This window comes from Bos grunniens, chromosome 16 (assembly GCF_055505025.1).
Source record: "Bos grunniens cultivar Pamir isolate PY7600 chromosome 16, Bosgru_T2T1.0, whole genome shotgun sequence".
Taxonomy (NCBI): domain Eukaryota; kingdom Metazoa; phylum Chordata; class Mammalia; order Artiodactyla; family Bovidae; genus Bos; species Bos grunniens.
The window spans coordinates 74,856,607-74,882,332 of NC_141180.1; the positions used below are offsets into that span (position 1 = coordinate 74,856,607).

The 25,726-nt window shown below is 43.9% G+C and overlaps 1 protein-coding gene across 1 annotated transcript; it reads right to left on the reverse strand.

The window, feature by feature from the left end:
* Nucleotides 1–234: 234 nt before the first annotated feature.
* Nucleotides 235–25,726, reverse strand: LOC147357021 (uncharacterized). The gene is made up of 16 exons (XM_086345537.1): nt 23,477–25,726; nt 22,999–23,023; nt 21,063–21,133; nt 20,612–20,636; nt 18,887–18,957; nt 18,409–18,433; nt 16,473–16,543; nt 16,022–16,046; nt 14,296–14,366; nt 13,818–13,842; nt 11,883–11,953; nt 11,429–11,453; nt 8,340–8,908; nt 2,690–7,060; nt 2,160–2,270; nt 235–516 (listed from the first exon to the last, which is right to left on the reverse strand). Exons 1-13 carry the CDS (start codon nt 23,531–23,533, stop codon nt 8,751–8,753), a joined length of 720 nt encoding a protein of 239 aa, XP_086201663.1. The 5' UTR covers nt 23,534–25,726; the 3' UTR covers nt 235–516; nt 2,160–2,270; nt 2,690–7,060; nt 8,340–8,750.

The window sequence follows — 25,726 nt, forward strand, 5'->3', positions numbered from 1 at the left end:
CCTCCTATGACTACTGGAATGAGCAGATATGAGAAAACAGAATTCTTAAAGACAATGACAGAAGGATAGATGTTAGAAATAAATTTGCAGTTTCTTAAACAACAAAGACTGAGTTGTGTGAAGGGGGAAATGATCCCAGTGGTAGACACTAAGGTGACTGGCTTAAGACAATTTCTTAAGTTCTACCTCTGTTGAGGGGGTTACTTTATACATATTTGTTTTTACAAAAAGTTATTTTGAAAGTAAATAGATAAAAACATTTAATGAAAAAACTTACTTATAAATATGGAACATATAGATATATACAGAACAAAAAGATAAAACTGTAGATAAAACTAATACTAAATCGACAGAGCAAAACAAATGAAGCTGTACAAAATGAGGACTCTCAGTAGAGAGGCAGTGAGGCCTCCCCTGATCTGGTCCAGATGAGGCTCCTGGTGCTGTGGGGGCTCCATCCCCTTTGGGGTCCAGGATGATGTCCAGGTCCAGGTCTTCAGGGATTCAGAGCAGAGCCTGCAACACCAACACAGGTGATGGAGTCCCTGGAAGATGCAGAGTCAGACAGAGGAGGGCTCCCTGGGGAGGGTGTGCAGGACCCAGAAGACTTCCCAGCATCTAGACTTGGCTTTGGAGCTCAGATCTGCAAGGCACTGGGTCTGTTTGCTGCTCTTTGCTGAGGGTGTTGTCTGTTAGTAAGGAGTGTCTAGAAATGTCCCCCAGGAGCAAGTACACCTGGGCATCTGGCTGGCAAACCTCAACTGATGGGTCCCCTGGACAGTGAGACTCAGGCAAAGGAACAGGGGACTTGAGATTCAGGATTGAAAGTTTGGGTCCCCCCTTCCCTCTAGGCCCTGGGAGAAGCAGGAGGTCAGATGACACAGAGGGTAGGAGAACCTGCCCACCCATCCTACACAGTACAACTGCTCCTGAGACCTGAGCATTGGAAATGGACAATCACCTGGAATCTCTGTTTTCCTGAATAATTATTTCTAAGCCCCAACCAAACTCTCCTGAGGTTTCTGCCTTTAAACTGTTTTTATATTATAAAAAGTACATTTTAACTGTTTAGCATATCGCAACATTGAAATTTGAGAGAAAACATTTCTTTTCAAACTATAATAAAACAAGATATGTTATTAATGACAGACTTGGGAACAAAATAAAAGGAACATGAGTAACTTGAATCCTGCCACTCATCCCAAGTGTGCGGCTCAGTCGCCTGAGTCATCTCTGAGTCTGCGCAACCCTATGGATGATAGCTCACCAGGTTCCTCACTCACTGGGATTCTTCACACAAGAACACTCGAGTGGGTTGCCATCTACTTCTCCATTGGATCTTCCATACCCAGGGATCAAACCCTTTTCTTATGTCTCCTGCATTGGCAGGAGGGTTCTTTACCACTAGCAACACCATCCCAAGTGCACAAAGGACTAAATTGCTTTCTGATGTGTCTTCAGTTGGACACATACACAGAAAAATCTACAGAACCTCCAAATTCAGGTTGAGAGATGCTGCCCTGAGGTGACCTAGGACCCCAGGGTTCCAGATCCTGAGAAACCCCAGACTTGGGCACCCCCAGGCTGGCTGGGACCCTCAGGACCAGGGAGCACCCACAGGGATGCAGAGCTGCCAGGTGATGCCCTGCCTGCATGACCTCTGGGCACCTGTGTCTCCTTCACTCTGTTCCCAGAGCCCAGGACTGGGGAGGGCAGGGCCGCCCCAACCTCTCTCTGCAGCTGGTAATGGACTAGGGATTCCCCCTGCTGCCTTTAGCAGGGTTGGGAGGGCAGAGCTGGATCCTGCAGAGGGAGATGAGGAAACCCCCACGGGGAGATCTTTAAAGAGAGCACTCTGGAACAGCAGCTCCTGGACTCCTGCACACGGTGGCCCCACAGTGCCCCCCAGCCTCCCTGCAAATGTAAGAGCTGCCAGAGAAGCCAGTCCTGCAACCTCGGGGGCATCTCTGGATGGGACCTGTGCCCTGGGGAGACATGCTCAGGGCATCCTCCACTCGTCTGCACAGAGTGTTACCACCCTCTTGTCTCTACGTTTGTGGTAACCCTCAGAAGCAGACCCCATGGTTTCTGCTGGTGATTCTGAAGCACCAACAAGCGAATGGGGTCATGACAGAGACACAGGCCCTCGTCTGCCTCACCTTTCACCCCAGGTCCCACGTTCACTCTTGCTCTTCCAGGTCTTCCTCATCATCGCTGCTGACTTCTCCTGAAGCAGTCTTCAAAAAGATGACCAGAGATCTTTTTGGTATCTGGAAGGAAGAGATCAGTCAAGCAGGTCCAATCCCTCCCAGGGTAGGAAAGCAACCATATGGGGTAGCTCAGGGCAGTGCAGACTTCATGGGGGCCCTTCAGCTGTGTGGGTCCAGACCTGCTGACTCCAGCCTCAACTCCTGCTCAGGCCACTCATGGTGACAAAGCCAGGTTCAAGGGTGCAGACATGAGGACAGGAGTAGGGAAATGCTCAGAAAATGGGGGAATAGGGCTTAAGATAGATTCATAGATTTTATATAAGCTCCTAGGTCCCCAAGTGCCTATAAGACACCAGGTCCTGCAGAAGGCTAATCAGAAAAAGAGGGAAAGAGGAGAAAGGGAAGGGCTGCAAAGAAGAGTCTATTGATCAGGATAAGAGAGAACATTTTTAAAAGATATGAAAGAAGAAATAAATGACCTCTATAGTCTTGCTCTCCTCCAAATCCTCAATATGCACCATGCAGTTTCTTGGTGTCTGAGGGCAGCAGTCATCTGGAGTGGCTGTGGGAAAGCAAAGGGGAGATTTAGAGTCAGGATGTGACCAGGGGACCCTGTGCTCCTCACAACCTGGCCTTGGGACCCCTGGTGCCCTTGTCTCCAGGGACCTCCCAGGGCCTCAGTGTTTCACTTCTGCAATGAAAAAGTGGGTCTTTGACATCCAACATCCTGTTGCCACCCTCAGCTTGTCTATGAGTGATGAGGAATGACGCCATTTCCACGTGTTCCTCCTCCAGGTGGTCACTGTCTCCATGCATCTCTGCCCATGACCTTGCTTGCCTCCTTCTCCCGCTGTTTCCCCTCTACTTCCTTCATCATTTCTCTCCTCTAGTCACTGTTCTTTTCCTTCCTCCTTGAGTCTCCACCAACCCTAGAGTTCTCCAACATGGAAACATTAGAAGAAGGACCATGTGTGTATGGCCACAGTCTCTAATGAGTCCATTATTTAATTAAACAATCCATCACTCTCAGAAAAGGGCCTGACATGGACATGAGAATCTTCTGAGTCCTAGGGGAGGGAAGGACAAAAAGTTCACATAACAGAGACTATCCTGTTGCCTGACGTGACCTCAGTGGTCTGGGAGATACTTAATGCTCTCAGCAACACCTTAAGTTTCCCAGACCCTAAGAGAGGATAGAGGCAAACACTTTCAATTTCATTTAGCCAGAAATGGAAAAAAGAAATCCAAAAATATATATGGAACCCCTAAGGACTCCAAACAGCCACAATAATCTGGAGAACTAATTTCAAATTTTCTCACCTCCTGATTTCAAAATACAGTACAAAGATATAGGGATCAAAGCTGTATGATAGTGACATAGGAACACATACATAGCCCTAAAGACCAGAACAAAGAGCCCCAAGTAAACTCATGGTTATAGGGTCAAATGAAATTCACCAAGTTTCTAAGACAAGAAAAGAGTGAAAGCATAGTCTCTTCAACAATCAGTAGGATGAAAAGATAACCTACAGAAAAATTACAAACAATATATCAGAAAGGGAGATTATACTCAAAGTATATAAGAAAATACCACAACTCAAATGTAAAACAAGTAAAAAAATGAAAGGTAAATAAACGAGTTGAGGAGTGTGCAAAGATTGTGATCAAAACCACCGAGAGCTTCTCTCTGGAGGGAGTACTGGGTTCTAAGATGAGTAGCCACACTGAGTCCTGCTGCTCTGAGTCTCTGACCTAGGTCTGGTCAGTCCCAGAAGACCAGATCAGTAGGGCTCCTAGAACATGTGTAAAGAAAGCCAGCAGCCCCTTCACAGTCTCTAGAATCTGCAGCCATGCTGGTCTCTAGGGACACATGGGCTGCTCTCACATGGAAGCACCTTCAGCACAGCATCCTTGGGGAGGTGTGGTTCTGAGAGGAACTCCAGCAGACTCAGCCCAGGCAGGGACTCAGTAGCACGTGTGTTCTGACTCATTCAACCCTGAGAGCACCCTTTACATGAGGAATAAACAGTGAGGACAAACATGAGGGCAGGCCACACGTTCTGAAAATGCACAGGGAGAGAGTTCATATCTCACCCACAACCTGACACTCACTGCCAGAACTTGGTCTCCAGTGTCAAGTGACTATGAGACTTTTGTGCCACTAGGATATGGCCATCATAGGAGAATTTAAACATGAAGCCAAAGTCCTTCATGTATACTACACTGCAGGTAATAACCAGAAGCCAAGGTTTCATATTTGGCAGGTGAAAAGGCAAGGAACAAGGAGTCTTGTGAGAAAGGATATTTCTAAATGGAAAAGCAAGAAGAAATGGCTATAAGCACAACAGAATAAACTACATGGACACATAGCTCTATTATATTGTTAAAATATGAAAAGAACAAACTACAACTCTAGACATATTTCCTTCTTCTTCCTTGGTTTATATTCATCTCTGAAGAAGCAGGTGTAACTCAAATGGTCCAGGAACCCTCTCCCTCTAAATCCCACCTGAGAGTTGTTCCCTACCTGCATTCTCTTCCACATCATTGCTGCTAACGTTTTCCACAAAACAGTCTGTAGAAAGATAACCATGAGCAATAATACAGTTATTACACAAGTTGAGCTACCCATTTCTCCTCCTCCACTTGGCTCACACAGCATCTCCCTGGTCTTCCTTCCAGGCTTAGACCTTCCCTGTGCTTTGTGGAGTCAGAGCCCTTCAACAAGACGGTGATCACATTTGAACATATTCACATGAGAAAGAGGCTGAGAAAATTACCTTTTAACCTTCTACTTCTACAGGCCCAATAGAGCTCTTATATTCCAGCTTATGAAGCTGAAATGCCAATGCTTATGGACACTTTTGAAATATGACTAGTGTGACCAAGCTATGTGTGCTCTTTGTGATTGTTTCAATATAACAAGTTAAGTATTGTTGAAATATGTTAATTATAGATAGGCAGCTCTAGCTAATGGCTACTACACTGGAAAGTTCAGCTCTAAGGGCTCCACAGACAAGAAAAAGGCAACTAATTGCCTGTTCTGTTTTTCATTTATTCCAGATGATATGATGGCCTGATAAGATCATTCATATGCAGGTAAATCTGGGGCTCTTGAACCCAGTCCAGGCACTGGGAGAGTGCTTGTGAACATCCCAATAGTGCTGGAGTGGGTAGCCGTTCCCATTTCCACGGCATCTTCCCAGCGCAGGAATTGAACTCGGGTCTCCTACATTTCAGGCGGATTCTTTACCAGCTGAGCCACAAGTGAAGCTCGAGAATACTGGAGTGGGTAGACTATCCCTTCTCTAGCAGATCGCCCTGACTCAGGAATCGAAACAGGATCTCCTGCGTTGCAGGCAGATTCTTCAACAATTGAGCTACCAGTGAAGCCCTAGTAAGGTGAACACTCAGATTCAAAGAAAATTCTCAGGAGGGAGCTCATTTGTGGGTAGAGGTAAAGGGCATGGCCCAGCATTTGTGTACTACAAGTAACCAGAAAGTAGGTATGGAGGGAAGGGAGGAATATTCACTCTCTTCCTGAGCCCATCTTTCCCATCCCTGATTCTACAGGACCCAAGGAAGGCAGTGGAAAGGGCTTATTAGGAAGTGAAAGTTTTGTGCACTGGAAACCATAGAACACTGTTAAAAGAAGAAGAGACAAGTAATCAGAATACCGTACCATATTCATAGACTGGAATATTTAGTGTTGTTGACCTTCCTATACTCCTAAAAGTGATTTACATATATATTGAAACCACTTACAAAATCCCATGTCATTTTAATAAAATGGAAAAAAAAAAATCTCCCAAACTACGGAACCCAGAAGAAACCCAAAGAACAAAAGCAGTCTTGAGAGCAAAGAACAACAATGGGGCCTTCAGGCTTCCTAAATTCAGAACAGGCAAGAATGCCACAGCAGTCAAAACTGTGTTCTACCTGCAGCTAAATAGGCAGAGAGACCAATGAATCGTAAGGAGGGAATCTTGAATATACTGACCCCTGTGGCCAAATGATATTTGCAAAGGTTCTAAAATTATCAAGTGAAGAAAGGATCGTCTCCTCAAAAATCAATAGACAGGCAACCTATAGAATCAAAGAAGTATCTGCAAACTTTGTATCTGAATAAAGGGCCAATATCCCGAATATAAAAGCAACTGCTAAAACACAACTTCACAATAATATCAGGCAAATAACTGACTTTAAAACATGTTCAAAAGCTTCCATAGACATTTCTTCATAGAAGACATAGAAATGATCAATATACATAGGAAATATGCTTAGCATCACTAAGTAGCAAGTGGGGTACTTAGTGGAAATGGAAACCAAGTCAAAAGGAGATATCACCTTTCAGGAGGTGTATTATATGAAGAAAATAATAGATGTTGGCAAATATGTAGAGAAGTGGAACTTCCATGCCTGTTGGTAGGAATGATAAATGGCATAGCCATTATAGAACAGTTTGGAAGTCCCTCAAAAAATTATTAAGATTATCATAAGATCCAGCAATCATTTATTTGAGTTTATATCCAAAGGAGATAAAACTAGAATGTTCCAGGAGATACCTATAATCTCATACCCATTGTTGCATCGTACACAACAATCAAGGTAGAAAAACTGCTCAGTGTCCAAGGGCAGATAAATCAAGAAAGAAAATGTGGTGCATACATACACTGGAATGTGATTGAGTCTTTAAAAATGAAGGCAATCCTGTCATTTGAAGCAAAGTGGGAAGCTATTGGTAAGGGCGAAATAAGCTAGTCGCAGGACAAATATTGAACAATTCCACTTACCTGCCATATCGAAAGGAAAGTTCAGGGAAGCAGCGAATAAAAGGGTGGATCCAAGACCTGGGAAGAGGTTGACACAGGGAGTGTCTGTTCAATGGTTACAGGATTTTAGTGGCAGGATGGAAAAGTTCTAGAGATGTGCTAAACAACATGGTGCATTGAGTTAACAGGACAGATTGGACACTTCAAAGGGTAAGAGGCAAAGCTGGAATGAACTTCCTCCATTTGTGCCTGGAGCCTCCTCCTTTCTCAGATTCCTCTGAAACTAGGTGTTGCTCTTGGGTACCAGGGGCTCCCTGCAGAAGGAAGGAGCCTCCCCAGTACTTGGGGCCTTGGATGAAGTGGGTGATTCATTCTGAGGCTCCAACAGAAAGAGTTTGAATGAGGGAAGTGGCAGAGTGGTGAACCATGAACAATCAAAATCCTACAAGACCTACTAAGTGATGAGATTTACTATTAAATGAAGGTGTGGTTGACCCAATAAAGGGGATTCTGAAACACAGTTTTGCTCATTAAGAATCTTATAGGACTTCTATGGTGGCTCAGTGGTTAAGAATCTACCTGACAATGCAGGAGACAGGAGTTCAACCCCTGGTCTGGAAAGATTCCACATGCTGTGGAGCAACTAAACCATGTACCACAACTACTGAGCCCACGTGCCAAACTATGGAAGCCCAAGAGCCCTGGAAGCCATGCTCTGCAACAAAGAAGCCACTAAAGTGAGAGGCCTACGCACCACAACTAGAGAGTTGCCCTTGCTCTCCATAAGTAGAAAGAAGCCTGGGCAGCAAGGAAGGCCAAGAACAGCCAATAAAAATTTTAATAAAAATTAAAAAGAATCCTGTAAACATCTTCCTCGGCAGTGATGGGATTTGTCTTCCTGGGAAAAGGATGTTCACTTGGTATAAAATCAATGGATACAGTGAATGTATATACTTTGTTTTCTTTTTATACACATAAACATTCATGGTACATTGTGATGGAAAATATTTTGGGGCTGACACCACTAACAGTGACGTTTAGGGTGATAGATATTTTGGAAAACACATCCCAAAAATTCAAACACACAAAGAATCACACTATTCATTATACATAAAAACACACCCAGTCCCATGGACACAAACCTAGACTATTAACCATAATACAGCTTCTTCCGGGAACTACAGTAATCATCCACATTGATCTCTTGTAAATTACTTTCTATCACCAGGGCCCCTATACTCATTCCCAGCAGGAATTTGGAATCAGTTTGGCCTCTACACTAAAACCAGCAAGAAAGCCCCAACTTTCTCATCTACAAAGTTTTTTCTCCCAAAGGGAATGATTCTAGAATACATACCACTTTCACATCCTGAAAGGGCCACCTGCAAGTACAGAAGAGAAGATGCTATGAGGGTAAGATCACATAGATGCACAGTCTTTGGTTCATTGGGTGACAGTAGAAAACCTGATGAGGAGCAGTGTGGAGTCCAGGAAACCCAGCAAGATCAGCACACACATCCTCAGGATGAAAGGCACGACCTGTGCCTGGAGGATGGAACTCCAAGTCCATTTAGGCTGGAAATTGCACAATTCTTTTCCTAGAAGAAATGTTGCTGCAGGAGAGAGAAATCTGTACTCTACAGAGTGTAATGGATGCTAAAAATTTTAGTATCTTGTGGACTGAGGAATCATGAGTTGGTAATAAGACTCTCGTCTACATTATTCCAACAAAGGGAACTGTCTCTAAATGAAATAAAAACCATCAGAGTCACAACTTAATTCTACTGAAAGAGAAATGAAACAATATTTCTATCTCATACAAAACAAACAAACAAACAAACAAACAAAAACAGCTTGCCTTGGAGAAACACTGAGTCTCTTCTGTGTTGTCACATGGTAGGTTGACTGGCAGGTCCTCAGTGAAGTCTAGAGGGACACAGAGTAGCTGTTAGAACACTGGTGAAGCTGTTCAGGAATCATGCAGGGGGTTTTCTCTTTGTGTGGACATGGGGTGGTGTGTCCAGATGTGGGAGGTTATTAAGCATGAGGTGAACTTGTGTTCATCCATCCTCTTTGGAGGAGGAAGGAAAGTAAAGGAGAGGAAGAAGGAAATGAAAATAGTACTTTGGCTTTCTAGCTAGAGGAACCTAATCAACATGAAATATTCAATCTTAAAAAAGGAAAGCTCTAAAATGTGTGTATTGTTCAATGAAAGAGACCCATGACTCCTCCTGCTTAATGTGAGGTCCTGCTAAATTACCACTGTCCCTTGATTTTTCCCAGATCACTCTTCTCCAGGATCTACAATTGCCGATATTCTAATCATCATGTTTTGTATGAGACTTTGTACTTGATTAAAAGTGATCTCTGTTAGGGAACTGAATTCAATATTGGGCAAAGTATGCTATTCTCTTAATTCACTAGCCAATTTTCTTAAATGAAATCAAATATGCAGTATTTGGCAATACTGAGTTCCTGCCATTTAATAAGAGCCACTATGAATGATATCATATTTTTCTATCAATATTTGTTTTCTATAGTGTGCATGTCCACTGAGTCAGTTCCTGTCCACATTCACAAGGGCAATATGTATAGTGGGAAAGTTGATTATAGAAAGCACAGTTTCTCCACCAGGTCTTCCTGGGGAGCTAGAGGGACACAGAGTTGCAGTCAGGACATGGGTGAGGATGCTTATCAATCTCTCAGTGTTTCTTTCTTCTTTTTTTTTTTTTTTTCCTTTTATTTGAAGGGGACATAGGGTCGAGTGTATGCATGAGGGAGGATAGTAGCTATGGACCGAGCTGCTGTTGAATCATCCTTTTTGCTGGATGAAGGAGAGCAAAGGAGAGGAGAAGGAAAGAAATGAAACACAGTTTCTGCGTTTTGACTAGGGATAACCTGAATGATCGGGAAAAAAGTAACACAAAAATGTACGCCAGCTTTCAATGACAGAGACCCATGAACCTCCTGCTTATTTAGAGCATCTGTTAAATGGTCCCTGTCTTCTGCGTTTTGACTAGGGATAACCTGAATGATCGGGAAAAAAGTAACACTAAAATGTATGCCAGCTTTCAATGACAGAGACCCATGAACCTCCTGCTTATTTAGAGCATCTGTGAAATGGTCCCTGTCTTCTGGATTTTTTCTCAGATCATTGCCTCCCCAGGATCCACATTTGTAGCTACTGAATTTAGAATGTTTTCTCTCAGACTTTGTTCTTGATTAAAAGCAAACTCTGTTAGAGGACTGAATTCAATCCTACCTTTCCAAATAGCTACTATTAACCATGTGATATTCTTTCCCAGTCTTCATTTTCCAAACAATGTTTGCATGTCCACTGAGTCAGTGGCTGTTCACTCACAGAAGTCATACATTTAGTGGGACAGTTCATTGTAGAGAGGAAACATAGGCTGAACGCTGACTTTGTCTAACCCAGGATTACAACAATGTTCAGGAGATTACAACAAAAGTAATGGTCATTAGACTAACTACCAAGTTCCACTGTGAGATCTATTTGACACCTTCCATTGACTGTGTGATACAGGGTCTAATCAATGTAAGGTTTATGGTTATGTCACCCAGTACAATGAAATGTTTCCTTGATAGGATCTGCTCTTGTTCTTGTTTAAGCAATCACACTAGCATCAACACATATGACCAACATTGTCTACACAGCCACACAACTCTCAAGATCTGAGAGCTGACCAGGAAGATGCGACCACATGGTGCCTTTTACCCTGATGACTGTGCCAAAGTTGGCTGTTAATCCACCTTTGGTTGCCCTGGGTTTCATGACAACTGAGCCCACCTTAAAATGAGTCTGGAACTCTGGAGCTGCTAGTACCTCCAGGCATGGACATAGATGCAGGGACCCCTTTCTCCATGACTGAGGACCATGGCTGAGCAATAAGTGCAGGTCAGGGGTCCAGAGCAGACACACTGGGACCACCCATAGGTTTCCAGTTTGGCTTGTCCACTTAGGAGGTCAAGAGCTTGGGCTGTTTTTCTCAGCACCATCTCCATTTGAGGACAATGAATATTAACCAAACTTGAGGAATGGCTGAGTTGAGGGAAGAGTCAGATAATGTATAGACAATGTCCAGTGGGGATGAGAACTGTTGAGACAATTCACAGTTGACTTGTGTTGTGTAAGAGGGAAACATCGCCTGAGGAAACACACACACATAGAGCTTCAGAATGACAACACATGGGCCCACACATGTGCCCCAAATCTGATTCACAGAAACCCACAGTATCTAAATGATGTATCTGTTTCCAAGTACCATAGAACACAGACATTGTTCTTTTCTGGGAGATCAGTCTCTTCTCTGGACCCCCCCGTAGGAATCCAGCATCAGGGTGACTCTGCAAAGCTAGCTGGAAAGAGAGCCCCCAAATCATCAGCTAAATTGTTCCTCAGAAGAGGGACTGTCGCTCAGTATTTACCATGTTCATTGGCTGCTCCGGCTGCCTGTGATTAGAGAGAAGAGAACAGTGTGAGGGTAGCCAGCACCATCTGTTCTCTGCAGTAAGTTTTATGGTATCTGAGTTTTTGTTTTCCTCAGGTAACTAAACTTTTAAAAAAATCAATCGTTCCAAAAGAAAACAGAGAGGACCCTTGTTGAAAAGGCTGGGCTCTTTCACTTAAGATCTTTCAGTTTCCAGGAGGAAAAAATTCTACTGAGGAAAGTACCTACAGTAGTAATTGACGGTATTTTTTAGTGTCCTTTTGAATCAGGTCTCTGTTGGTAAGAGAATTAACGTAAATATTTCACCAGCAAGGAACTGCATACAGAAGTGCTAATAATATACATTGTCAGATTACTATAACTGTATTTCACTGAATGAAACATAAAGAAGTGAAGCAGCATCTATGTGAGACACAGAGAGTTGAGCTTACCTCCAGGGGTCCGAGGGGCAATTCCTCAGCCCCGGCATGGGGCAGTTCCACCATGAGGTGCTCCTGGGGAACTAGAGGGAAACGAAAGTCATCAGGACTGAGGAGAGGCTGCTTCCAAAGATCTCAGGTTTCTTGTTTGTTTGTTTGATGGGACATGGGGTGGAATGTGTACATGAGAGAGGTTAGTAACTGGGGACTGAGCTGCTCTTGAACCCTCCTCTTTGCTGGATGAAGTACAACAAAGGAGACAAGCAGGAAGGCAATGAAAGAGAGTGCCTGCACTTAACTGGTGATAACCAAAGTAATCGGAAAAGCGAAACATTACAATGCTTGCCAGCTTTCAATGACAGAGACGCATGTCCCTCCTGGCTGTTAGAGCTTCTGGGAAATCACACCTATCTTCTGGATTACTTCCTAGATCACTGCATCCTCAGAATCCACTGTTTCAGCTATTGTACTTACCAAGTCTGTGAGACTTTATTCTCGATTAAAAGTAAACTCTTGTTAGAGGACTAAAGTCAATACTACCTTTCCAAATAGCTATTATTAATCATGCGATGTTGTTTTCCGGGCTTGATTTCCCAAACAACGTTTGCAAGTCCACTGAGTCAGTGGCGATTCACACTCACAGAAGTCACACTTTTAGTGGGACAGTTCATTATGGAGAGGAAGCATGGGGTGAACCTGACTGTCTCTGACCCAGCTGTGTATGAGATTTACGACAAGAGTCATGGTCACTAGACTATCATGTTCCACTGTGAGCTTTATTTGACAATTTGCCTTGAGTGTGTACTACAGGGTTTAATCAATGTGAGGTTATGGTAATTACCCGGTACAATGAAATACACCTCTGATGATAACATGCTTTTGTCCTTGTGTATACAAAGATAGGAACACCAACACATAGGACTTACACTCTACAAAAGGCCACCCAACGCTCAGAATCTGTGACTTTACCAAGAGGATGTGAGTCCCGAGATTCTTTTCCCAATAATGACTGTGCCAAAATTGGCGTTAATCCACCTATGTTTACCCTGGGTTCTTTGACCACTGTGCCCACCTTATAATTATAATGACGGGCAGGATCTGGACCCCTGGGCCTGCTAGTACCTCCAAGGATGGATATAGATGCCAGGACCCCCTTTCCACATGACTGAGGATCACGTGGCTGACTGGTAGGAGCAGCTTACTCATTCAGAAGAGCCAAATTTGGATCAACCCTAGGTACTCAGTTTGGCTTTTCCAATAGGAGGTTAAGACTTTGGGCCATTTGTCCAATTGCCATCTTCACCTGAGGAAAATTAATATTAAGCTATGTTGGGGAATGGATTCCCTGATAGCTCAGTTGTTAAAGAATCCGGCTGCAATGCTGGAGACCTGTGTTTGATCCCTCGGTTTGGAAGATTCCCTGGAGAAGGGAAAGACTACCCACTCCAGGATTCTGGCCTGGAGAATTCCATGGACTCTAGTGCATGGGGATGCAAAGACTCGAATACACACTGAATGACTTTCACTTTCGCTTCTGAGGAAAGACTGAGTTGAGGAAAGAATCAGGTAATGTATGGCCAGTGTGCAGTGGTAGTGAGAAGTGTTTAGAAAGTTCACAGTTGACTAGTGCTGTGTAACAGGGATGCATCTCCAGAGGCAACGCACACAGACACAGAACTTCAGAATCACACCACTTGGGCCCACACATGGACCCCCCAACCCTGATTCACACAAACCCACAACATCTAAATGATGTAGTTGCTTCCAGGTACCCTAGAACAAAGGCATCGTTCTTTCCTGGGAGATCAGTCTCTTCTCTGCACCCACAGCCCACACCCTAAATAGGAATCTAGCATCAGGGCCACTCTCCAACCAGAGCCAGTCAGAGAACCCCACCTTTATCAGTTGGATTGTCCCTCAGCAGAATGATGATCCCTGAATATTTACCGTGTTCACAGGCGTCCCCGGATTCCTGTGATTGCAGAGAAGAAAACAGAGTGAGTGTCTCAGCTTCTTGAGTTTTCTGCACTAAGTCTTCTGTTACCTGTTTTTTTGTCCTCAGGTAACTAGCACTCTTCATTTCAGTGGCTCCAAAATAAAACAGACAATCTTCTGTTGGGAAGACTGGTCTGTTTCACATAAGATCTCTCAGTTTTAATTTGACCAACGTTTACAAATTTTTTTCAAGAAAGAACACTTTCTGTTGAGCAAAGTACCTACAGTAATAAATGATGCTGTCTTATTGAAATGTCCTTTTGAATCTGGACTGTGTTAATAATAGATTTATCCTCTCTACTTTCCCAGCCAAGTATTTGCATGCCTCAGTGGTAACGTAAATTGTCAGATTACTATACCTGTATTCGACTAAAAGGAAAATAAAGCAGTGAAGCCGCAGCCTTGCCCCGGTTAAGAAAGGTGCACTTACGTCCACAGTCTTCAGAGCCTTGTCTTCAGCCCAGTCCCGGGGCAGCTCCACCACCATATCCTCTTGAGGAACTGGAGGGACACAGAACAGCACAGGGACACAGGTAAGGTGCTCACTAACCTCTCAGGAGCCTTGTTCATTGGAGGGGCATGGGGTGGAGTGTGTGCATAAGGCATTAGTAACTATGCACTGAGTTGCTGTTGAGTCCTCCTCTTTGTTGTATAAATAAGAGCAAATCAGAGGAGCTGGAAATAACGAAACAAAACTTCTGTATTTTAACTAGTGATAACCTAACAGTTCGGGAAAAAAGAACCACTGAAATGCATGCCACCTTTCACTGACAGAGACTCATGAAACTCCTGCCTGTTTATATCTTCTGCAAAACCACCCCTATCCAGAAGGATTTCTTCCTAGATCACTGCCTCCCCAGGATTCAGTTTCAGCTGATGCACTTATTAAGTTTTCTGTGAGATTTTGTTCTTGATTAAAAGCAATCTCTGTTAGAGGACTGAATTCAACCCTACCTTGCCAAATAGCTATAATCTATCATGTGATGTTTCTTCCTAGTCTTCACTGTCCAAACAATATTTGCACGTCCACTGAGTCAGTGTTTGTTCACACTCATTGAAGTCATACATTTAGTGGGACAGTTCATCATGGAGAGAAAGCATGGCGTAAACGTTGACCTTCTTGGACCCTGGTGTGCAGGAGGTTCACAACAAGAGTCAAGGTCACCAAGCAGAGTGTCAAGTTCCACTGTGAGATCTATTTGACACCTTCCCTTGAAAGTGTGCTACAGGGTTTAACCAATGTAAGGCTTATGGAAATGTCACCCAGTACAAAGAAATATCTCCCCGATGACAATCTTCTTTTGTTCTTGGTTAAGCAGTGACACTAGCACCAACAGATATGGCCTGGACTGTCAAAACAAGGGAACACAACTTTCAGATCTTTGAATTGACCAGGAGGACAGGAATCCCAAGGTGTCTTTCACAATAATGACTGTGCCAATGTTGGCGATAATCCACCTACGTTTGCCCTGTGTCCCATGACCACTGAGCCCATTTTACAATGATGGGCACAATCTGAACCTCTGGAGCTCTAGTACCTCCAAGCATAAACGGAGATGCAGGGACCCCCTTGCTCCATGACTGAGGATCCCATGGTTGAGTGATAAGTGCAGGTCAGGGGTCCAGAGCAGACACACTGGGACCACCCATAGGTTCCCAGTTTGGCTTGTCCACTTAGGAGGTCAAGAGCTTGGGCTGTTTTTCTCAGCACCATCTCCATTTGAGGACAATGAATATTAACCAAACTTGAGGAATGGCTGAGTTGAGGGAAGAGTCAGGTAATATATAGACAACGTCCAGTGGGGATGAGAAGTGTTGTGACAGTACACAGTTGACTTGTGCTGTGTAAGAGGGCAACATCGCCTGAGGAAACACATACACATAGAGCTTCAGAGTCACAACACATGGGCCTACACATGGGCCCCCAAACCTGATTCACACAAACCCACAGTATCTAAATGATGTAGCTGTTTCCATGTACCATAGAACATAGACATTGTTCTTTTCTGGGAGATCAGTCTCTTCTCTGGACCCCCCGTCTTTACCCCCCATAGGAATCCAGCATCAGGGTGACTCTGAAAAGCTAGGTGGCAAAGGAGCCCCACAGTCATCAGCTAAATTGTTGCTCAGCAGAGGGACGGTCGCTCAATATTTACCATGTTCGTTGGCTGCTCCAGCTGCCTGTGATTAGAGAGAAGAGAACAGTGTGAGGGAGGCCAGCACCGTGTGTTCTCTGCAGTAAGTTTTATGTTATCTGAGTTTTTGTTTTCCTCAGGTAACTAAACTCTTAAAAAAATCAATCGTTCCAAAAGAAAACAGAGAGGACCCTTGTTGAAAAGGCTGGGCTCTTTCACTTAAGATCTTTCAGTTTCCAGGAGAAAAAATTTCTACTGAGGAAAGTACCTACAGTAGTAATTGACGGTATTTTTTAGTGTCCTTTTGAATCAGGTCTCTGTTGATAACAAAATTATGGTCAATATTTCACCAGCAAGGAATTGCATACATAAGTGCTAATATACATTGTCAGATTACTATAACTGTATTTCACTGAATGAAACATAAAGGAGTGAAGCAGCATCTATGTGAGACACAGAGAGTTGAGCTTACCTCCAGAGGTGGGAGAGCCGATTCCTCAGCCCCGGCCTGGGGCAGTTCCACCACGAGGTCCTCTTTGGGAACTAGAGGGAAACATATAGCCATCAGGACAGAGGAGAGGCTGCTTCCAAAGATCTCAGGTTTCTTGTTTGTTTGTTTGATGGGACATGGGGTGGAATGTGTACATGAGAGAGGTTAGTAACTGGGGACTGAGCTGCTCTTGAACCCTCCTCTTTGCTGGATGAAGTACAACAAAGGAGACAAGCAGGAAGGCAATGAAAGAGAGTGCCTGCACTTAACTGGTGATAACCAAAGTAATGGGAAAAGCAAAACATTACAATGCATGCCAGCTTTCAATGACAGAGACACATGGCCCTCCTGGCTGTTAGAGCTTCTGGGAAATCACACCTATCTTCTGGATTACTTCCTAGATCACTGCATCCTCAGAATCCACTGTTTCAGCTATTGTACTTACCAAGTCTGTGAGACTTTATTCTCGATTAAAAGTAAACTCTTGTTAGAGGACTAAAGTCAATACTACCTTTCCAAATAGCTTTTATTAATCATGCGATGTTATTTTCCAGGCTTGATTTTTCCAAACAATGTTTGCAAGTCCACTGAGTCAGTGGCGGTTCACACTCACAGAAGTCACACTTTTAGTGGGACAGTTCATTATGGAGAGGAAGCATGGGGTGAACCTGACTGTCTCTGACCCAGCTGTGTATGAGATTTACGACAAGAGTCATGGTCACTAGACTATCATGTTCCACTGTGAGCTTTATTTGACAATTTGCCTTGAGTGTGTACTACAGGGTTTAATCAATGTGAGGTTATGCTAATTACCCGGTACAATGAAATACACCTCTGATGATAATATGCTTTTGTCCTTGTGTATACAAAGATAGGAACACCAACACATAGGACTTACACTCTACAAAAGGCCACCCAACGCTCAGAATCTGTGACTTTACCAAGAGGATGTGAGTCCCGAGATTCTTTTCCCAATAATGACTGTGCCAAAATTGGCGTTAATCCACCTATGTTTACCCTGGGTTCTTTGACCACTGTGCCCACCTTATAATTATAATGACGGGCAGGATCTGGACCCCTGGGCCTGCTAGTACCTCCAAGGATGGATATAGATGCCAGGACCCCCTTTCCACATGACTGAGGATCACATGGCTGACTGGTAGGAGCAGCTTACTCATTCAGAAGAGCCAAATTTGGATCAACCCTAGGTACTCAGTTTGGCTTTTCCAATAGGAGGTTAAGACTTTGGGCCATTTGTCCAATTGCCATCTTCACCTGAGGAAAATTAATATTAAGCTATGTTGGGGAATGGATTCCCTGATAGCTCAGTTGTTAAAGAATCCGGCTGCAATGCTGGAGACCTGTGTTTGATCCCTCGGTTTGGAAGATTCCCTGGAGAAGGGAAAGACTACCCACTCCAGGATTCTGGCCTGGAGAATTCCATGGACACTAGTGCATGGGGATGCAAAGACTGGAATACACACTGAATGACTTTCACTTTCGCTTCTGAGGAAAGACTGAGTTGAGGAAAGAATCAGGTAATGTATGGCCAGTGTGCAGTGGTAGTGAGAAGTGTTTAGAAAGTTCACAGTTGACTAGTGCTGTGTAACAGGGATGCATCTCCAGAGGCAACGCACACAGACACAGAACTTCAGAATCACACCACTTGGGCTCACACATGGACCCCCAACCCTGATTCACACAAACCCACAACATCTAAATGATGTAGTTGCTTCCAGGTACCCTAGAACAAAGGCATCGTTCTTTCCTGGGAGATCAGTCTCTTCTCTGCACCCACAGCCCACACCCTAAATAGGAATCTAGCATCAGGGCCACTCTCCAACCAGAGCCAGTCAGAGAACCCCACCTTTATCAGTTGGATTGTCCCTCAGCAGAATGATGATCCCTGAATATTTACCGTGTTCACAGGCGTCCCCGGATTCCTGTGATTGCAGAGAAGAAAACAGAGTGAGTGTCTCAGCTTCTTGAGTTTTCTGCACTAAGTCTTCTGTTACCTGTTTTTTTGTCCTCAGGTAACTAGCACTCTTCATTTCAGTGGCTCCAAAATAAAACAGACAATCTTCTGTTGGGAAGACTGGTCTGTTTCACATAAGATCTCTCAGTTTTAATTTGACCAACGTTTACAAATTTTTTTCAAGAAAGAACACTTTCTGTTGAGCAAAGTACCTACAGTAATAAATGATGCTGTCTTATTGAAATGTCCTTTTGAATCTGGACTGTGTTAATAATAGATTTATCCTCTCTACTTTCCCAGCCAAGTATTTGCATGCCTCAGTGGTAACGTAAATTGTCAGATTACTATACCTGTATTCGACTAAAAGGAAAATAAAGCAGTGAAGCCGCAGCCTTGCCCCAGTTAAGAAAGGTGCACTTACGTCCACAGTCTTCAGAGCCTTGTCTTCAGCCCAGTCCCGGGGCAGCTCCACCACCATGTCCTCTTGAGGAACTGGAGGGACACAGAACAGCACAGGGACACAGGTAAGGTGCTCACTAACCTCTCAGGAGCCTTGTTCATTGGAGGGGCATGGGGTGGAGTGTGTGCATAAGGCATTAGTAACTATGCACTGAGTTGCTGTTGAGTCCTCCTCTTTGTTGTATAAATAAGAGCAAATCAGAGGAGCTGGAAATAACGAAACAAAACTTCTGTATTTTAACTAGTGATAACCTAACAGTTCGGGAAAAAAGAACCACTGAAATGCATGCCACCTTTCACTGACAGAGACTCATGAAACTCCTGCCTGTTTATATCTTCTGCAAAACCACCCCTATCCAGAAGGATTTCTTCCTAGATCACTGCCTCCCCAGGATTCAGTTTCAGCTGATGCACTTATTAAGTTTTCTGTGAGATTTTGTTCTTGATTAAAAGCAATCTCTGTTAGAGGACTGAATTCAACCCTACCTTGCCAAATAGCTATAATCTATCATGTGATGTTTCTTCCTAGTCTTCACTGTCCAAACATATTTGCACGTCCACTGAGTCAGTGTTTGTTCACACTCATTGAAGTCATACATTTAGTGGGACAGTTCATCATGGAGAGAAAGCATGGGGTAAACGTTGACCTTCTTGGACCCTGGTGTGCAGGAGGTTCACAACAAGAGTCAAGGTCACCAAGCAGAGTGTCAAGTTCCACTGTGAGATCTATATGACACCTTCCCTTGAAAGTGTGCTCCAGGGTTTAACCAATGTAAGGCTTATGGAAATGTCACCCAGTACAAAGAAATATCTCCCTGATGACAATCTTCTTTTGTTCTTGGTTAAGCAGTGACACTAGCACCAACAGATATGGCCTGGACTGTCAAAACAAGGGAACACAACTTTCAGATCTTTGAATTGACCAGGAGGACAGGAATCCCAAGGTGTCTTTCACAATAATGACTGTGCCAATGTTGGCGATAATCCCCCTACGTTTGCCCTGTGTCCCATGACCACTGAGCCCATTTTACGATGATGGGCACAATCTGAACCTCTGGAGCTCTAGTACCTCCAAGCATAAACGGAGATGCAGGGACCCCCTTGCTCCATGACTGAGGATCCCATGGTTGAGTGATAAGTGCAGGTCAGGGGTCCAGAGCAGACACACTGGGACCACCCACAGGTTCCCAGTTTGGCTTGTCCACTTAGGAGGTCAAGAGCTTGGGCTGTTTTTCTCAGCACCATCTCCATTTGAGGACAATGAATATTAACCAAACTTGAGGAATGGCTGAGTTGAGGGAAGAGTCAGGTAATATATAGACAATGTCCAGTGGGGATGAGAAGTGTTGTGACAGTACACAGTTGACTTGTGCTGTGTAAGAGGGCAACATCGCCTGAGGAAACACATACACATAGAGCTTCAGAATCACAACACATGGGCCTACACATGGGCCCCCAAACCTGATTCACACAAACCCACAGTATCTAAATGATGTAGCTGTTTCCATGTACCATAGAACATAGACATTGTTCTTTTCTGGGAGATCAGTCTCTTCTCTGGACCCCCAGTCTTTACCCCCCATAGGAATCCAGCATCAGGGTGACTCTGAAAAGCTAGGTGGCAAAGGAGCCCCACAGTCATCAGCTAAATTGTTGCTCAGCAGAGGGACGGTCGCTCAATATTTACCATGTTCGTTGGCTGCTCCAGCTGCCTGTGATTAGAGAGAAGAGAACAGTGTGAGGGAGGCCAGCACCGTGTGTTCTCTGCAGTAAGTTTTATGTTATCTGAGTTTTTGTTTTCCTCAGGTAACTAAACTCTTAAAAAAATCAATCGTTCCAAAAGAAAACAGAGAGGACCCTTGTTGAAAAGGCTGGGCTCTTTCACTTAAGATCTTTCAGTTTCCAGGAGAAAAAATTTCTACTGAGGAAAGTACCTACAGTAGTAATTGACGGTATTTTTTAGTGTCCTTTTGAATCAGGTCTCTGTTGATAACAAAATTATGGTCAATATTTCACCAGCAAGGAATTGCATACATAAGTGCTAATATACATTGTCAGATTACTATAACTGTATTTCACTGAATGAAACATAAAGGAGTGAAGCAGCATCTATGTGAGACACAGAGAGTTGAGCTTACCTCCAGAGGTGGGAGAGCCGATTCCTCAGCCCCGGCCTGGGGCAGTTCCACCACGAGGTCCTCTTTGGGAACTAGAGGGAAACATATAGCCATCAGGACAGAGGAGAGGCTGCTTCCAAAGATCTCAGGTTTCTTGTTTGTTTGTTTGATGGGACATGGGGTGGAATGTGTACATGAGAGAGGTTAGTAACTGGGGACTGAGCTGCTCTTGAACCCTCCTCTTTGCTGGATGAAGTACAACAAAGGAGACAAGCAGGAAGGCAATGAAAGAGAGTGCCTGCACTTAACTGGTGATAACCAAAGTAATGGGAAAAGCGAAACATTACAATGCTTGCCAGCTTTCAATGACAGAGACACATGGCCCTCCTGGCTGTTAGAGCTTCTGGGAAATCACACCTATCTTCTGGATTACTTCCTAGATCACTGCATCCTCAGAATCCACTGTTTCAGCTATTGTACTTACCAAGTCTGTGAGACTTTATTCTCGATTAAAAGTAAACTCTTGTTAGAGGACTAAAGTCAATACTACCTTTCCAAATAGCTTTTATTAATCATGCGATGTTATTTTCCAGGCTTGATTTTTCCAAACAATGTTTGCAAGTCCACTGAGTCAGTGGCGGTTCACACTCACAGAAGTCACACTTTTAGTGGGACAGTTCATTATGGAGAGGAAGCATGGGGTGAACCTGACTGTCTCTGACCCAGCTGTGTATGAGATTTACGACAAGAGTCATGGTCACTAGACTATCATGTTCCACTGTGAGCTTTATTTGACAATTTGCCTTGAGTGTGTACTACAGGGTTTAATCAATGTGAGGTTATGCTAATTACCCGGTACAATGAAATACACCTCTGATGATAATATGCTTTTGTCCTTGTGTATACAAAGATAGGAACACCAACACATAGGACTTACACTCTACAAAAGGCCACCCAACGCTCAGAATCTGTGACTTTACCAAGAGGATGTGAGTCCCGAGATTCTTTTCCCAATAATGACTGTGCCAAAATTGGCGTTAATCCACCTATGTTTACCCTGGGTTCTTTGACCACTGTGCCCACCTTATAATTATAATGACGGGCAGGATCTGGACCCCTGGGCCTGCTAGTACCTCCAAGGATGGATATAGATGCCAGGACCCCCTTTCCACATGACTGAGGATCACGTGGCTGACTGGTAGGAGCAGCTTACTCATTCAGAAGAGCCAAATTTGGATCAACCCTAGGTACTCAGTTTGGCTTTTCCAATAGGAGGTTAAGACTTTGGGCCATTTGTCCAATTGCCATCTTCACCTGAGGAAAATTAATATTAAGCTATGTTGGGGAATGGATTCCCTGATAGCTCAGTTGTTAAAGAATCCGGCTGCAATGCTGGAGACCTGTGTTTGATCCCTCGGTTTGGAAGATTCCCTGGAGAAGGGAAAGACTACCCACTCCAGGATTCTGGCCTGGAGAATTCCATGGACACTAGTGCATGGGGATGCAAAGACTGGAATGCACACTGAATGACTTTCACTTTCGCTTCTGAGGAAAGACTGAGTTGAGGAAAGAATCAGGTAATGTATGGCCAGTGTGCAGTGGTAGTGAGAAGTGTTTAGAAAGTTCACAGTTGACTAGTGCTGTGTAACAGGGATGCATCTCCAGAGGCAACGCACACAGACACAGAACTTCAGAATCACACCACTTGGGCTCACACATGGACCCCCAACCCTGATTCACACAAACCCACAACATCTAAATGATGTAGTTGCTTCCAGGTACCCTAGAACAAAGGCATCGTTCTTTCCTGGGAGATCAGTCTCTTCTCTGCACCCACAGCCCACACCCTAAATAAGAATCTAGCATCAGGGCCACTCTCCAACCAGAGCCAGTCAGAGAACCCCACCTTTATCAGTTGGATTGTCCCTCAGCAGAATGATGATCCCTGAATATTTACCGTGTTCACAGGCGTCCCCGGATTCCTGTGATTGCAGAGAAGAAAACAGAGTGAGTGTCTCAGCTTCTTGAGTTTTCTGCACTAAGTCTTCTGTTACCTGTTTTTTTGTCCTCAGGTAACTAGCACTCTTCATTTCAGTGGCTCCAAAATAAAACAGACAATCTTCTGTTGGGAAGACTGGTCTGTTTCACATAAGATCTCTCAGTTTTAATTTGACCAACGTTTACAAATTTTTTTCAAGAAAGAACACTTTCTGTTGAGCAAAGTACCTACAGTAATAAATGATGCTGTCTTATTGAAATGTCCTTTTGAATCTGGACTGTGTTAATAATAGATTTATCCTCTCTACTTTCCCAGCCAAGTATTTGCATGCCTCAGTGGTAACGTAAATTGTCAGATTACTATACCTGTATTCGACTAAAAGGAAAATAAAGCAGTGAAGCCGCAGCCTTGCCCCGGTTAAGAAAGGTGCACTTACGTCCACAGTCTTCAGAGCCTTGTCTTCAGCCCAGTCCCGGGGCAGCTCCACCACCATGTCCTCTTGAGGAACTGGAGGGACACAGAACAGCACAGGGACACAGGTAAGGTGCTCACTAACCTCTCAGGAGCCTTGTTCATTGGAGGGGCATGGGGTGGAGTGTGTGCATAAGGCATTAGTAACTATGCACTGAGTTGCTGTTGAGTCCTCCTCTTTGTTGTATAAATAAGAGCAAATCAGAGGAGCTGGAAATAACGAAACAAAACTTCTGTATTTTAACTAGTGATAACCTAACAGTTCGGGAAAAAAGAACCACTGAAATGCATGCCACCTTTCACTGACAGAGACTCATGAAACTCCTGCCTGTTTATATCTTCTGCAAAACCACCCCTATCCAGAAGGATTTCTTCCTAGATCACTGCCTCCCCAGGATTCAGTTTCAGCTGATGCACTTATTAAGTTTTCTGTGAGATTTTGTTCTTGATTAAAAGCAATCTCTGTTAGAGGACTGAATTCAACCCTACCTTGCCAAATAGCTATAATCTATCATGTGATGTTTCTTCCTAGTCTTCACTGTCCAAACATATTTGCACGTCCACTGAGTCAGTGTTTGTTCACACTCATTGAAGTCATACATTTAGTGGGACAGTTCATCATGGAGAGAAAGCATGGGGTAAACGTTGACCTTCTTGGACCCTGGTGTGCAGGAGGTTCACAACAAGAGTCAAGGTCACCAAGCAGAGTGTCAAGTTCCACTGTGAGATCTATATAACACCTTCCCATGAAAGTGTGCTCCAGGGTTTAACCAATGTAAGGCTTATGGAAATGTCACCCAGTACAAAGAAATATCTCCCTGATGACAATCTTCTTTTGTTCTTGGTTAAGCAGTGACACTAGCACCAACAGATATGGCCTGGACTGTCAAAACAAGGGAACACAACTTTCAGATCTTTGAATTGACCAGGAGGATAGGAATCCCAAGGTGTGTTTCACAATAATGAGTGTGCCAATGTTGGCGATAATCCCCCTACGTTTGCCCTGTGTCCCATGACCACTGAGCCCATTTTACAATGATGGGCACAATCTGAACCTCTGGAGCTCTAGTACCTCCAAGCATAAACAGAGATGCAGGGACCCCTTGCTCCATGACTGAGGATCCCATGGTTGAGTGATAAGTACAGGTCAGGGGTCCAGATCAGACACACTGGGACCACCCCGAGGTTTTCAGTTTATCCTTTTCCACTTAGGAAGTCAGTAGCTTGGTCCATTTTTTCTCAGCACCATCTCCATTCCAGCAAAATGAATATTAACCAAACTTGAGTAATAATTGAGTTGAGGAAAGAATTAAGTAATCTATAGCCAGTGCACAGTGTGATCAGAAGTGTTTAGAAAGTTCACAGTTGACTTATGCTCTATAAAAGGGAGACAGCTCCTGAGGAAACACACACAGACAGCTTGAGAATCACACTGCATGGGCTCACACATGGGACCCAAACACACGCATCTAAATGATGTAGTTGTTTCCACCTACCATAGACCACAGACATTTTCTTTCTGGGAAATCAGTCTCTTATCTGTACCCCCTCCCTTCACCCCCTTTAGGAATTCAGCATCAGGGCAACTCTCCAAACAGAGCTGGCAAGAGATTGCCACCTTCATCAACTAGATTATTTTCATCAGAGGGATGATCCCTGAATAATTACCATGTTCACTGGCTTGCTCACGTGCCTGCAATTAGAAAGAAGAAAACGGTGTGAGTGTGTCAGTGTCTTGAGTACTGTGCATTCAGGTCTTTTGTTCTCTTTTTCTTGTCAGAAAACCGAATGGGAATGTGCTGTTCAGTCCGTAGCCCCAAAAGAACAATAGAGGACACCTGTGGGAAAGGCTGGCGCTCCTCCTGGAAGAGCACTCCAGCTCATTTTCAGCAGTAATTAAAACTTTCATTTCAGGAAGGAACAGTTTCTGCTGAGGAAACTGCTCCCGATTCCAGTTTTTAATTCATGTTGTCATTTTTGAAAAACATCCTTTTGAATAAGTTATCTGCTGGGAGAAATTCATCCATCAAATTAAAAACTGTTTCTATGAACTGTCTGGAATAATTTGAACCTTTATCTGAATTCAGCTAGAAAATAAAGTTATGAAGCAACACTTTTATCTCAGATGAATAGGAGGCACTTACTATGGAGTTGGGCAGAGCCTCTCCCTCCAACGGTGAAATGGATAGCCCCTCAAGATGGTTCTCAGGGAGCT

What these genes read in the sequence shown, in the direction of transcription:
- LOC147357021 (XM_086345537.1), bottom strand. Translation starts at nt 23,533, where the DNA reads ATGGTGGTGGAGCTGCCCCGGGACTGGGCTGAAGACAAGGCTCTGAAG. An exon ending in AGGCTCTGAAGACTGTGGAC is followed by an intron (nt 23,024 to 23,476) that starts GTAAGTGCACCT and finishes CTGCAATCACAG; the next exon opens with GAATCCGGGGACGCCTGTGA. An exon ending in CGGGGACGCCTGTGAACACG is followed by an intron (nt 11,954 to 13,817) that starts GTAAATATTCAG and finishes GTTTCCCTCTAG; the next exon opens with TTCCCCAGGAGCACCTCATG.